Below are 14945 nucleotides of genomic sequence, written 5' to 3'. Positions count from 1 at the left end.
GGATGTGAGCGGAGAGAGAGTGAGCGGAGAGAGAGAGAGAGTTCTGCTGCTAACAGGATCTCAATAGGGAGACTCATTTCCATACTGTATGCTGGCCAGAGCAATAGATTCTAGAAATGCATTTCAACAGTCATAAAAAGACACTTTGATTCCTTTAGAGATGCTGGGATGACTGGTTGAATACATATACATACACAGTACATGGCATACCCAGGGTGTGAATATCGATGTGTGTTTGAGCGTTGTGTGCGCGTGTGCATGATTCTGTGTGTGCATGCGTGTGTGTTTGTGTGTGTGTGTACATGTTGGACTGACACCAGCTGAGATATGTGCTGTGTTGCATTAGCAGGATATCATCAAATGAGCTCCTGTTTGACTGGGGATGTTTGATTCATGATACACGAGCCGCCCCTCCATAATAAAAGCTGCTGTGCCACTTATCTTATTAGTGAAACCTCTGCTTTTCCAAATACTCCCCCACCCCCAAACAGCATGCATCAGAATAGTCCTTTTTGTCAGATGAAGATGAAAAGCGTCTTCCCGTTAGACGTCAGACACATGATAAAGTCTGTCATCCCTATTTCAAGCGTAGTTGCACCGCTGTCGACATTTGCTGACTCGTCTCCTGCTTGCAGTAAATGCTCTCTGAAGCCTGAAAGATCCGACGGCGTGAGTGACACGATGTGACGCTTTGTTGTCTTTTCGGCACGCGGCCCTGCATCACGGGAGGCGGCGTGACGCAGGCGGGGTTGTGCCCTCGGTGTGATGATGGAAGAGGCATTTCTGCCGAACCCATTGAATTGAACAAAGCTATTCCTCCAGGAGAGCCCGCTGTGATGTTACCAAGCGGCAGAGACATCTGGGTGCCTGCTGACCACTTAACTGCCTGCGCTCGTCAATAACTCTTTAAAAAGGATCAATTAGGGGCGATCAGCGGAGAGAATGCTGCCAGGGCCCGGGCGCCATATTGAGCCGCTTCTGTGCGATGATGTCACACACTCCTCCTCCTTCTTAAGTAAAATAATAATAAAAGCAGCATCTCTCCCCCTGCAGACATTTGACTTCATTAAAGGGGTGTCCTCCTCAAACAGGAGCAATAAACTCAGCAATAAGCCGCTTCTTCCCCTCTTATCAGCCTGGTCTCCGCCTGTAGAGACGGGGAGTCTTCGCCGTGTCCAGCCAGCCGTCTCTTTTGATAGCGCTCCGACTGAAACATCGAGCCGTAAAAATCGATTTAGACAGCGACAGTTTTTTTTCTTCATTTATCGTTCGCTCACCTTTTTGCCCTTGTGAAAATGTCCGTTTACACATTTTACAGCCTGATTGATTACATGCTGCTGTTTTCAGTTCATTGTGTTCTTTTTTCTCTTCGCCGCGGAGTCCTGCTCACGCACCGCTCCATTTGTATCAGACGCGGTGATAAATCTGCCTCTCGTGACGCCTGCGGTGGCCCGGTGAGCTCAGTGGAACCTGAGCGTGCCAGTGACAGACGGGCCGGTCTAGAGCCAGACGACCTTTCACCCCCTAACCTTTCCTCCATGCTGATTATTAATCCTACTTACAGTGCACTTCCTTTGTCCCTCCATTGCAAATTAACCTTTTTCTTCTTCTTCTTCTTCTTCTTCTTCTCCTCTCTTTCCCCGTTCCTTTTCACACCCCTTCCTGTTTCCTCTCCTCTTCCCTGTCACTTTCCTTCTTGCAGCAAAACTATTCACGTGAAAGTTATTGACGATGAGGAGTATGAGAAAAACAAGAACTTCTTCCTGGAACTGGCTGAGCCTCGCATGGTAGACATGAGTCTGCAGAAAGGTGCGGTACTGAACCTGTCTCTTCCTGTCTTCTCTGTCTCTCTCTCTCTCTTGCAAATTGTCTCACTTCTAGTCACCTCCGTCCCTCCAAGCCCCTCTCGTCTCTCACCTGTCCCTTATTATCGCCTGAACTCTCACTCTCCCGCATCCACTCTTTGGCACTAGCGGCCTCTTCACCCCCCCCTCCAACCCTCCCCTCCTCTGCTCTGCACCCATGGACACTCACTTCATGTTACAATCGAAAACCTCCTGCAGAATCAAACCACAAATGCACCCCCACCCTGTCCAACTGATAGTCTACTGCCAAGGGTGGTGTCATCTGCATAGAGGAGGACAAGGAAATAGCCATTATAATGTATAGTTTTGATTACGTGTGCCTATGTGTGTAGTTGTTTAAGGATAAAGACTGTAGCAAATTGCTGGAGGTGAAATTACATTATAGATTCATTTTTGATATGAGACAATCAAGATATAGAGCATGCTATCCTACCTATTATCTCGTATGTATATATACATATCATGGTCATGTGTCCCTTGGTTGATATAGTCATATTCCTCCACAGGCCATTTTGGGGGTTTTCTCCTTCTTCTTCTTCTTCTTCTACTTCTACTTCTTCTCCTAGCTTGTCTTTTGTAACGTTTCCCTAAAGGAGCCAGCAGGTTTTTTTCCCCTAAGATTTGCACACTGTTATCTAACACGCCGTTATCTAATCTCACTCAAGGCCAGAGGATGGGTGAGACTCCATGAGCTGGTTAAGGGGGGGAACAAGGGGGGTGTGCGGCTGGGAGGGGGGGGCAATCTGGCACCCGGCTGTTGAATCCAAACACTACAGCTCATTATGTTTACGTTCTTGGGTCTGGCAGCACTGTCTGGGCTGCTTGAGTCACGGTGAGGAGCCGTTGCTGTGCAGGTCTGTATGAGTGACAGCTGCGCCACTCCAAACACTTTGCTGTTACCGTGTGATGTTTCCCCTTTCTTCTCTTATTTTGAAATCATCTGCCACACGCTTTCTTGTGTCTGACCTGTCCGCACCCGGAGAAGTTCTGACTATGCATACACAAAGCTGTGCGACAGGAGGAAAATGTCCTGTTCTGTCTGCTACTGTCTGCATTTTGAATTTTAATTTGGCTTTTATTCTGAGTTTGTATTCATAGTGGATTGAGAATTGAAATAATCGTCATCCTTATGATGTGAAATCTAATAAAAGAAGTTAATATTTAAACTTAAAAAAGCTAAATACTGTAAAGCAAATATATTGAACACACGGGATACAATACTTACAAAGTTTGTGCTGTTTATCCCATCAGCGCCATAGCAACAACGACAACCCCAAATAAAGTTTCAAGGAGAAATTGATCAAGCATCAAACTATCTTTTTATGCCCTCCACAAAATGTGGATCTCCTTGATTCTCACCGTCTTTGTGAGGAATATTGAGTGAAATTCAAAATGTTTTATGGCGTTCCAGTGAAAACCAGCAATGATTTATGTTTCTGCCCTCCCATTGCCTGCCGGAGGATATCGTATGTTAATATCCAGATTGATAAGTACACAAGCTTCCGTGTGTAAAATGTAGCAAAGTCTGGGTCTAGAGGAACCTCCATCCTTGTCCTGATATAAAACAGTCAAATCAAGGCTCGATCGCAACTAACTTTAAAACAGTGGTACACACTAGGTAATGAAGCTGATTTTGAGTCAGATTCCAACATTTGGTTGCAAAGGTTTGTTGGGCAGCAACAACTTAATATTGTTAATATGAAACATTAAATATTTGTAATTTAGTCCGACCCAATGTCCTGGAGCTTGGAGGGAAGGCTGAGGAATTCAGAGTTTGCCTACATGACTGAAATGGACGAGTTCATGATTAAGTGCTGTCCACAAACTAGACTAGAGGACCAAGCAAAGGTGTTCTGTGTTTCTCAACTTAGACCTGATTTTGAATTTGAGTGACCCACATTGAATACATCTAAGACTCCAAATTTGCAACTTTACCTGTAAAAGAGTAAGAGTTTTCTTTGACATTCTACCCTTTTCAGGAGATATGAATATTTGCAGACATCAAGGTTTCTGCAGGAGGTTGTTGAGTTTATTTACTGAACACAAGTAAAGATCAATGTGTGTGTGAAAGCTATGGGCACTGTGCGGTGCAGATCATTTAGGTCACTTTATTTATTCATTTTTGCTACACTACAGGGAATTCATTTTCTTCATTTATCTGACAAGAGCGTTTCACCCCACCGTGAGATAAACTCGTGCATGTTCGTGATGTCCAATTGAAATCTTGTATCTTCAAATGATGACATTTAAAGTGCAGCCTTTTATTCAGCTCTATTGCACTTTTTAGTCATTTAAATGTTTGGATTGTCATTGTTGATGCTTTAATTAAATACTATAACATAATATATCCATTACTTACTACGCCTACTTTTACTTAAACACACAAGTATGTTTTGCTGCTAATGCTTGTTTAGCAATACTCAAATTCAATACCTCTGTGCTATTACTGTTTACAGTCACATGCAATCTGTTAAAAGGTTATAGTTGGCTTTGTACTGTCTCATCACACTGTCCACAAGTTGAACATTTGTCTTCTACCTTGAAATAGAATTTGGTTTCACTCATATACAGATTATATACATGTACAGAAGTACTACAAGGACTACAACACAACTGCTGCTGCTAATGACAGTATGGAAAGTGTTGACAGTGGGTAATAGAGGACACCTCTGCTTACTTTTGTATGCAGGGGTGTAATGAATGTTTGATCAGGGATAATGAATGTTTGATCTGTATGTGATGAGGTGGTAATGAAAAAGCTTTTTTGTATTATTTCTCATCTAAGATCATGTTTTATGAATGCCGTTTGATTTCGAACCACAGAGAAAACACAGGCAGGGCAATAAGCAGAGGGCTCACACACTTTTTCTCTCCCCGTCGCCACAGTAGGTGCTGCTCCATCCCAGTGAAGTGAATGATACGATAATCTCTCACTTTTCATATATAATGTGGTGATTATATTGTTGTTCATAAGCGCTGATGTGGGGCTGATTGGGTTTGTTTTCTCCTTATTAAAGCGCGAGTGGAGGAGCAGAAATGATGAATATTCTATGAGAGTCTTTGTTTTGTTCGCCACAGCCTCGCTCCATGTCTTTGCTGCCAGCCTTTTCACCAACAAAGGCTTTTCCCTCTTGGTTCTCATTTCTGTGACCAGCATGCCTACACTAAGTACATTTACTCAACTACTGTCCTGAAGTGCAGATTGTTACGTTATTCTAGACACAAATTTTGTTTAGCTCTCAGTTACTATGCAGACTATACACGGGAAAAGCTCATTATTACCATCTCTCCTTTCTTCCACCCTCTTTTTCTTTCTCTTCATCCATACACCCTTATGATGTTGTAAATTCTTTCTTACCTTCATTTCCTCTTTTCCCCCCTTTAATACCATATCTGAAAGCAATAAAAAACGTTTCAGCCATCATAGAAACTAAGATTAAGATCAAGCTGCATTTTATTGATCCCTATAGGGAAATTCCACCTCTGCGTTTAACCAATTCTGACTATTCAGAGCAGTGGGTAGCAACAGTGCAGCATCCCAGGTCTGCAGCTTAGATGGAACCCATGCAGACACAATGAGAATGCGCAAACTGCTCGACCTAGGGATGCGCAGATATCAAGGCTCTTTTTTCTATTTGTTTGTTTTTTGTTATGTGGCTTCATGTGCTGTTGAAGTCTAACAGTCCCAGGTTGGTTCATATTCAGGGATGCTGATAGCCGAACACTGAGCAGGCCCTAAGCTGGCTGCTCTGACTTTGGACAGTGTGTGTGAGTAATGAAAGCAATCAAGCCCACAGTCACCCTGACCTGTCAGTCTAGAGTTGTTTACTGCCTGCTCCACCAGTGCCCTCCTCTAACTTATACTGAAGTGGTCAATACCATTAGCACCCCTGTTACAGCGGCATGATACTCTGATAGTCTGCTGCTCCGGCTACTGCAACAATGCAACACAGCAGAATCAGAACATGATCTCACATTCTTAAATTTTGCATCATGGAACCTGGAGCAGTAAAGAAGCAAAAGCCTCTTCTCATGCATCAGGGTGTTCACAAAAATGTAAAACAGAGCGAGTGAAGGGCTAAACTTAGAAATGCAAGATGAAGGAACGAACATTGTTTACAACGTAATTGGGGAACACAACATAACACAGCATGAATGTATCGCTCTCATCATGCTCAAAGGGAAAGTGGGACGTTTGGGCCGTGGACAAACTGCGATCTGGTCTTATGTGCATGCGAATTCCAACAAAGAGAGCAAATATGTCTTTCAAACTTTGTCTCCACAATCTCTATCAATTGTGTGCTTGTGTTGTTTCGGTACAGGCTGATCTTTGGCTGTATGATGCGGGCCTGCAGAAATTAATTGTCAGTGTGTTTGTGCTTTTTCTATTAAAGTAGGCCTTCATCCAGACAGCAAGGACAACAGGACCTTACAAATGGACATTGTGAGGCAGTAGACCACATCCATCATTGTTCATGCATTTAATACAGCGTAGCACAATGACAAATGGTCTTTGAGCGACTCAGAGTTCATGCCAGCAAGAGCCTGTAAGAGTCTACCTTTGTGACGTGTCCTAAATCAAGCTACAGAGCCTGACCTTTTGACCTCTCTCCCCCGTGTGTCAGATATACTACACTAGTCTTTACAGCTGCTTCTGTGTAGAAGAATCCTAAAAATGTGCTGATTGCTGAATACTTTTCTCTACTATGAGGATGTTTCGACCGAATAGAATAAGATGCATTCAATAAGTTATGAGCACTGAAGGGCGTCTCTTCCTCGGGCTGAAAAGTGCCCAAGCATGCAAAGTCTGGAGTACACAGGCGAGTGCCAGCGTAGTGAAGGAGTGAACAGATTGTGAGATGGAGGAAAGGAGGGATGGGGCAGAGGGGGAGAGGGAGAGATTACAAACAGTGTGTAATATGGTGAATGAAATGCTCTGAAATGTGTAAAAAAAGAGATGAGGGCGGGGGAGTCTTGGAAGCGTGAGACCTTCATATGACACTGCAAAAACTGGGTTGCTAAGCAGTAGTTGACAGCGTCATCATTCATTTACTCTGGTTTGTTGTGTATGTAAGTGAATGAAAAACACTAAAGTGAGCCTGTGCGTGGACGGATGGAGGTATAACAGTATGTTATTGTGCGTGTTGACGTGTAAGTGCATGTGTGGCTGCAGCATTAATGCCCCCTTCTCTCCCCCTGCAGTAATCCATCTCCCACCCGTCCACTTTCTATTCAAATTGTGCCTGGCGTGGGGGAAATGTGCCACCCGTCAGCCTCCTCGGCCTCAGCCAGCTCTCGTGGCATCTTAGAGCTCTTCACATGCTATTGTTTGAGCTTGGCTGGGTCCTTCTCCCATTGCTCGCTCTCTCTCTCTCTTTCACACACTCACACACACACATGCACCAACTTCATCACTAACAAATGAGCGCTATTAACACTACAGTCAGGACAGATGGTCCATTTTAGAGGTTATCGGATTTACACTGCTACAAAACCTAAATGATTATATTATGTCTTCAAGATAGAGCATTATCCAGTAAATTAATGTCCACAATGCCATATACAGTATAGATAGCAGAGGTGTATGTTTTGGTAACTGTAGTGATAGTTGCAGTAGTACTGTCTGGCATGTAAATCCTCCTTACTGATTCTACTTAACTAAAAGCACATGCAATTTTCAGAAGAACATTGTTCTCAAGTATTAAAGGTAAAAGTAGTAGTTGCAGTTGTAACACTGTGGATTCAAACAAACAAACAAAAACACTGAAATATTGACATAGTGATACATTGTCTTGCTATTTCAAATGTAATAGGCATCGAAATAGAGACATGTTGTGAATAATTTTGGATCGAACAGGAGCACATCATTACTTTCCTTTTCTTGGGGTCACCAGGTGCATAAATCTCTGTGACTCCCTGAGTTTCATGAACTGGCCCTGTGGCCTCCTGTTACTTCAAAAGTCAAGCTAGTCATCCATCTTTGTAAGCGTTCAACCCAAATTTGAGCTCAAACCTCTCGGTGTGGCCTCGTGGGAAAGAGAAAGCTTTGAGGCCAGTGTTGGATTAGCACCACAGGAAATTAAACGCCACTTCACCTGCTGTAAATAACACTATTCCTGTAGCCGCATAGATAACTAAATGCAGAGGAATTTCCCTCCAGAGATCAATAACGCAACTTAATCTTAATCAAATACCTGAACATGCAAACCGTAGTTGTTCAAATCCATAGTTGAGGACTGTGCCCTGTCTAAATTACAGAGTGATAACAAGGCATTTTTTGAATTATGCAGTGAAATGATTTGAATGCATTACTTAAAGGGGATAAGAGTGGTCATCTATTTTCATTATCTAGCCACATAGCTCATTAAGCCTCCAAACCTGCGTCTTCAGCTGTCCGATTTAGCTCTAATGCAATTTGTAATTCATCTTTCCTTTCATTCAGATTATAATCAACAGGCTTCGTGTGGTTGAAAACAGTCCACCCCTGGTTACTCCCCACTTGGGACGCCACTGTCTGTTCAGAGCCCTGAAGTACTCCATCGCGGGCCTGATGGAACCTCTAAATGACTGGTATTGAATCAATTAGCTGCCTAATTGGGCTGAGATAAAGACTCCATTTCCTTATCATCAGCCATTACAGATGGCGCTTGGGATATCCCGGTGGATGTGCCAGGAGGTCACAGTAAAGCCGCTTCTAGTTTTGGCAAATCCCACCGCAATCCAGGAAGAGGCCATTCAAAGTACTGACAGAGGGTCTGAGAGAAACATACAGCTGCCAAACTGAAATGATTTGTTCAGTAACATTTAGACCTCAGATGGTTTGGCTGGTGGACAGGGGGACCAGGGAGGACCAGGGAGGACCGGGGGACATTAGATGGGTCCCATAAATTGGAAATACATCGCTCTTTTATCATGTTTACCCCTTTTGTAGCACTCTTTACCATTCATACATGGAGTGGCTGGTTACGGTTCATTTCCTCAACTGTACAGTAGTTGTCCCTCAGCGATACCAGCATGTCATGACACATGCCGTGTCCTGTGGGATAACTCATGTGCGAGTATTTCAACCACTATAAAGAGCCGCTAGGGAAGAGAACAAGCTGCTGCCATCCTCACAAGGACATTCTGTAAATGATAATCTGTAAATCTGCGGATTACATCCAATGCATGGATTAAATGACACACATTGTACACCAGCTCAGTGAAATTGAATTCACTATAGACCTAATACATAGTTTAATGAGGGCTTACATGATCATATGGGTCATTACACAACAGAGCCTCTCACAAGCGATCCATCATTACCTTAGCTAATGACACACGTGAGGCTCTAATCTGCCGTTTTAGCTGTCTCCCGGTGCTTTTACCGTTCATTTTCCAGGCGCTTGCTGAGCTGTGACCTTGTTTCGGCAACTGACGGCAGAAGCGACGAGGCCTCGGCGAGTGAGGGATGGAGAACAGCTGCCGCTCCCCGCAGGAGCAGCCACCTCGCCACCTGTTGGCAGATGATTCAGGGATGTGACCCTTAGACCCTTTAGACCCCCTTAGACCCATGTCTGCTCTGTAAGCACAGCTCATATCAGGTGAGAAGCAGCGTTAGGAGGGTGGAGGACTGTGGATTGATTGATCTCTCTGAAGAGAATTTAGTTTGCCCTCATATTTGACTGATCAGATAGACTATGATATTAGTATGGTGACTGAAATACACTGGTGACTCACTCTTCCTTAGTTCAGTCAAGAGTCAGAGGCATATCCCATGAAATGTAGTGTAAGTGTAGTGTGTGTGTGTGTTGAAGTGAGAAAAGCAAGCAAAAGTGGTTTCTCCTGTTCTTGCTGCTGTGTATGTTTGTATTTTGGACATCACCTTATCTTATAGTGGTGTCAGGTATGAGTTACGGTGTAGAATCAATATAAGTCAACCAACAAAATCTGATTCTGAATCTGTGTACGGAGGCCTGGGGTGAAAATAACCTCAGCTGATGTTTACAGTGGAGCACAGTGCTGACACGGGAGTCTATTTTTAATACAAAATTCCCACACCACAAACCACCGGTGCAAAAGATACGGGTGCAATGTAGATAGAGTTGTTGGAGAGTCAATTAGCTGCAATGGAATTACAATTCAGTGTTTTAAATATTTTGTTGTCTTTTTCCAAAGCTCTGCCTTGATATTTTAGCAATGAGGGAAAGCTTGGCGCGCCTCTGGTGTTAATTGCAGCCACCTCTGTTGTGTATTGCACACGGGCCTTATAAACTTGCATCAGTCCTTGTGGGGGGTTACCAGTTTGCTCTAGAATCTGTTAAATCCTCCCTCTGTTGTCAGCAAAGTCTCTGGGTTCATCCTCAGCTTATGTTCCGCCCTCTTTGAATACAGATGACACAATTAATATTGAAATTCAAGAGGGATTACCTTGATATGTCAGGGGATTTTCTAAATTAGTCTGGTGTGGCACTGATACTATTCTCAGCACGAGAGATGGCTTTAAGTAAAGATTGTTATGTAATCGTAAAATACGCAGGGAAGAGGACCTGCAAGATTTCTTTGCTGTTTCGTGTTTCCACTCATGTGTTCATGATAAAAAATCTCAGTGTCATTCACCACAACAGTCTCACGCACACACACATCTAATCTCCTGTTATCTCTCTCACTCCAGTCACATCTTCTATGTGCTGGATATGGAATTGGCAGTCATGGATGTGGGCAGACAGGTGTTCACCTCCCTCCCTGCTCCACCAGCCATGGCACAAATGTCACGACTCACAGAGCCTTCGGTCGGCTCGGTACCGCAGAGAAATCAAACCGGCATGGGTGAATAGATTTAATTCAAATGGGAGCCCAGTGCTATTCATGCATTTTGTGCGAACCCTGACTTCATTAAAGTCCAGCTCCTGGGGTCGCAAAGCGGAAGGTCAGGCATGCCGTGACATCAAAGCGGAGGTTATAACAAGTCTCTTTCTACATTGCTGAACATAAAAGGGAACTTGAAAAGCTGAAGTATCACCGTTAAAGAAGTGAACAGGCAAATGACTTAGGTTATATAATGACATCAACTCTCCCCTGTGTTTTCCTTTTATGCCAGCAGTCATTTTGTAAGAATAGGTGTCACTTCTTTACTGTTTTGCAGTTTTCCTTTATGTGCAATGTTTGGCTTACTTTCGACGAACAAAAGACAACGTGAGGAAAGTGTTGTAAAGACTTACGGCACCTCCTCCTGGGAGTGGAGGTCAGAGCTGACTTTCTCTGCTGTGATCACCGTGGAGTTGTATGGTAGTTAGTTTAGTCTAGGATGTGAGAAGATGTTTTGTTGATTTAAGGCGTCTTAACTCACTGTTTTCTTCAAGGACAAAGCCGTGAAGTGGAGCTATTTCAGCCATCACCGCTGCTGCCTTCTCATCCACGTTTACTCAGCATGACGAGCCTGTTCTCAGCAGATAGCGAGGTTACAGGTGCTGTTACGCACAGCGAATGGCAATGGATGGTTGCTGTATTGTTATGTAATTAGATTCATCCCTCTATTCGGAGTAACCACGCAGCTGCTTTTAAACAAATACGTTTCATTCCGTTGGCTGATGTGATTTATGTTGCAATTTCCCCCCCACCCTCCAAAATTAAGGTCGCGGTTGAAGGACAGCAGCCATCACTTAGCAAACAACACGAGCGTTTATGTCAAAACACCCCACATGCCTACAGTGCATCTCTCTGCCTCCGGTGGACCTGCTGGGGAAGCGGTGTCACTGGGAGATTGTTGTCTAGTAACGGTTACCATGGATGCCACACTCTGTCAGGGGCTTAGGTGTAATGGATTTAAATTGAACTGTTGAATTTCGAGCTCGGAGGCAGAGGGGGGAGGGATGATGGGCGGGGGGGATACAGGGAAGCCATGGAGACAGAGGGAGGAGGGAGCGACAGAAATAGTCTGAGTATAAAAAAGAGACGGAGAGGTGGAGAGAGACAGACACAGTCAACCAAAGAGACAATGAGCCACAGATAGGAGAGAGGAGGATGAGGAAGAGGAGAAGGAGGAGGAGGGAGGGAGTCACTGTGAAAGCCCTCGCCATCTGTGATGAGGAGCTGGAAGAGCAGTAATTGTTCCTGAGAGGTGTGTGGGGGCTGTTCTCAGCACTGAGATATGGATGAGCTGCGCTGCTACCTGCCATGCCGGTGGCACACACCAGTGTCAGGCCTGTCTCCATGCAAGGGCGAGGGCCAGCAGGGGGCACAAACCCTCGACGTGCGTTCTCATTAATGTCTGTGTCAGTGATGACCTTCTCAACCCCCCAAAGTCCCCACAAGTGCTCTCAGGAGCAGCTGCTTTTATCCTCCTTACAGCTGTGAAATACCAGTTGTGATTTGATTGATTTTGCCTGAATGTGTCTATTTGTTTGTGGAGACAGAGGCTCTCTCTCTCTGTGTTGTTTTTAACAGAATTAGTTTGTGAAGTGAATGAATGAGTCTATTTCCCTTACTCCAAAATCTATCATCATCATCATCAATATTTCTTTTATAATCGTTTGTTTTAAATGTACAGTGTATTCATGCACACAAATGATTTCCTTATACGTTTGTGTTAACTCACAGTGCATGTTTGAGTTAACCCTCCCCTCCCTCAGGATGCCCTGACCAATAAACCTTACTCCCCCCTAAGGCTCCTAGTTAAAGGGTGAGGGCCCAATCTATCGGGTCAAGGTGAAGATATCCTTTAAGATCCTTTAAACCCTTAGGTATTATGTAATACGATAGGTGCTGATAGATCTTATCTAAACAGAGCACGGAGTTCACATTAGATAGAATTTCTCCCACCTACACATTCATCAGAGAGTGTGTCCTTATTTCTAAGCTCAAGCAGCCTATTCGCCAAGCACAATACGTAGTTTCTCAATCATGTCATTGGAGGCTCTTCTCTGTGCAGGCACATTCTGTGAGCCAGGAAATCTTATTATGACTTGAAAAAATGAGCCTATAGGTCTTCAAAATTACTTACAGTCCGTCAGAGGTTCATCCAATCTCGTATTCGCTCAGTCGTAAGTCTTTGGACGACTAATCAGGCTTCTATTGGGCCTCCTAAATCTGCAAAGGCCAATCTGATGGAAATTGGGCTCGACTCTGAGATGTAGTCATAGGATGACAAGTTGTGATTCAAGTGAACCCGGTTTAAGTTTGTGTCTGCCTACCTTGTGGGTCTGTGGTGTGTTGTGGCTCCTGAGGGCCGTGATTTACAACCTCGGTGTTCCACATTAAATTAACAACAAAGTTTCTTCCCCTGTAAACCTATTTTTCCACAAATAGATAATAACATTGGAGATATTAATGTTGCGAATGATAAGTGGATATTGAGGGCTTCTGAAGCATCCTTGGGGCCTCGCCTGGGTGAAATGCATTTGCCAATGAGACGATTCAAAGCCAGCCGTGGCTCCGTCTTTGTGCCTTGGCCAAGCAGGGCCGTTAATCAGCGCTCAGGGTTACATCCATGATGTCAGCACAGTGGGCATAATACATCACACTGAGTAGCCGAGAGCAGCCTCCCTCCATGATGAACTCAGCACAAGACCAGCACAGCCTCTCCACAGAGACAACCACCTGGTAAAGAGGTTACGTTACAGCGTATGTGTGTGTGTGCACCTGATCTTATACTACTTATGGGGATCCACATCTCCTTACAACATTTAGATGACAAACATTCAGGGTCTGGATGACACTAGTTTAAGGTTAGGATGTGGGTTTAGAGTTTAATAATGGATGTGGTCAGTGATGGTCCTTACAAGTAGTGTGTATGCTTGGAACTGTTTGTGTATCCGCGGTGCTGAGTAAGCAGAGTTGCCTAGCTATGTGCAAACACTGAATCTGTGCAGAAATGTGTGTGTAGGCCTGGTCTGATGACATTATCAGGGCTGGTAATCTGCTCTGTAATTGCCTGCTGCTGACACGGCAATGTGGCTGATGTGGCTGTGGAATAAACACTGTTAACTGTTAACACTGTTAACAAGTAGAGAGAGTCCGTCTCCACTTGATCCACACAAACACAACGTGACATTGGCACCGGGAAGGTAAGAGAGAAAAGTGAAAGACTGGGGCAGACTGAGAGAGAGAAAGCCAGGGAATAAGGAGGAGAAGGATGGGAAAGGGAGAGGAAGAGGGGGGATAAGTTGACAAGAAGGAGCGCGAGACAAAAAGGATAAAAACAGATGAATATTATAGGTACAGGGGAGAGATAGTGGGGCAGAGAGAGAGACGAGAAGGAGTAGATGGGGGAAAGGGAGGTAAAGAGATAGTAGAGATAATGGGTGGCGAGAAAGAGAGAGAGAGCGAGAGCAATGGAATCTGGTTCATATGAGAAACTGTCCCATGTGAAAACCAGCATATGGGTAAATGTCTCTCCTGGGCCGACTGAGAGGTGATCAGGGTTTCCTACTTTCCCAATTTGGGCCTCAGATTATACAGGATGCAGATTAGATCTAATGTAATCTAATCTAATTGTACATTTATTGATAAGTGGTACAACAAAATCGCATTTGCCCTAAAAGCTGAGAGTCACAGCTGCACAAAAGTAGAGTATTGATTTAATCTAAAAAAAAACAATGTAATTCTAGACAGGCATAGTTTTTAGTTTTCCCTCTGGATTCTTTAAAAAGTCTTTTAGCTTTAGGGTGTGAAGATAAACTTGCTAAAATTCAGCAAACTGGCACACATTGCAAAACCCAGCGTGGATGTGGGCAAAATCTGACAAATATCTTGGCCATGATCGTATTTGTTTACAGTAATCGTACTAATATCTGAAAATGAGTGTGTTAAGGATTTATCGATGTCTAAATGTCACGCAGAGATGCTTTAATTCGCTTGCAAACAGCAACTCCTCAGCCGTGAAAGGCCTTCATCAGGAATCATACAGCGTTCAGTGAAATTATCAGTTCATTCAGTCACACTAAGTGAAATATGTTGTGTTCTCAGCAGCGGGCAGCATTAACCGTCCTTCCCCGACTCTGCGCCGTCACAACACGGATACGGCATAACAAGATGATGGACGCGTCGCGCAGTTTGCATATTGACAGATAATAAAGGCGGCTGAAGCATCCATCTTTGTCG

General features: G+C 44.1%; 1 protein-coding gene across 11 annotated transcripts in view; it reads left to right on the top strand.

The window, feature by feature from the left end:
- Nucleotides 1–14945, top strand: part of slc8a3 (solute carrier family 8 member 3) — a 69482-nt gene that overhangs the window by 44353 nt on the left and 10184 nt on the right. For 3 of the 11 annotated variants that reach the window (XM_076157533.1, XM_076157532.1, XM_076157537.1), the window contains exon 2: nt 1703–1809. In XM_076157533.1, coding sequence (XP_076013648.1) covers nt 1703–1809 — 107 coding nt within the window. Of the gene's footprint in view, nt 1–1702; nt 1826–4321; nt 4349–8183; nt 8193–8496; nt 8526–9212; nt 9223–9288; nt 9309–9541; nt 9554–11846; nt 11901–13189; nt 13233–13254; nt 13272–14085; nt 14104–14945 lie in introns of all 11 variants that reach the window. The other 8 variants (XM_076157534.1, XM_076157539.1, XM_076157535.1 and 5 more) reach the window with 8 other exon arrangements.

Source organism: Genypterus blacodes, unplaced genomic scaffold (assembly GCF_046128005.1).
Source record: "Genypterus blacodes isolate CSIRO-AG114 ecotype Tasmania unplaced genomic scaffold, CSIRO-AGI_Gbla_v1 ptg000073l_1, whole genome shotgun sequence".
In the NCBI taxonomy this organism is placed as follows: Eukaryota; Metazoa; Chordata; class Actinopteri; order Ophidiiformes; family Ophidiidae; genus Genypterus; species Genypterus blacodes.
Note: the sequence above shows the minus strand (reverse complement) of the source record. Positions and strands in the feature narration are given on the sequence as shown.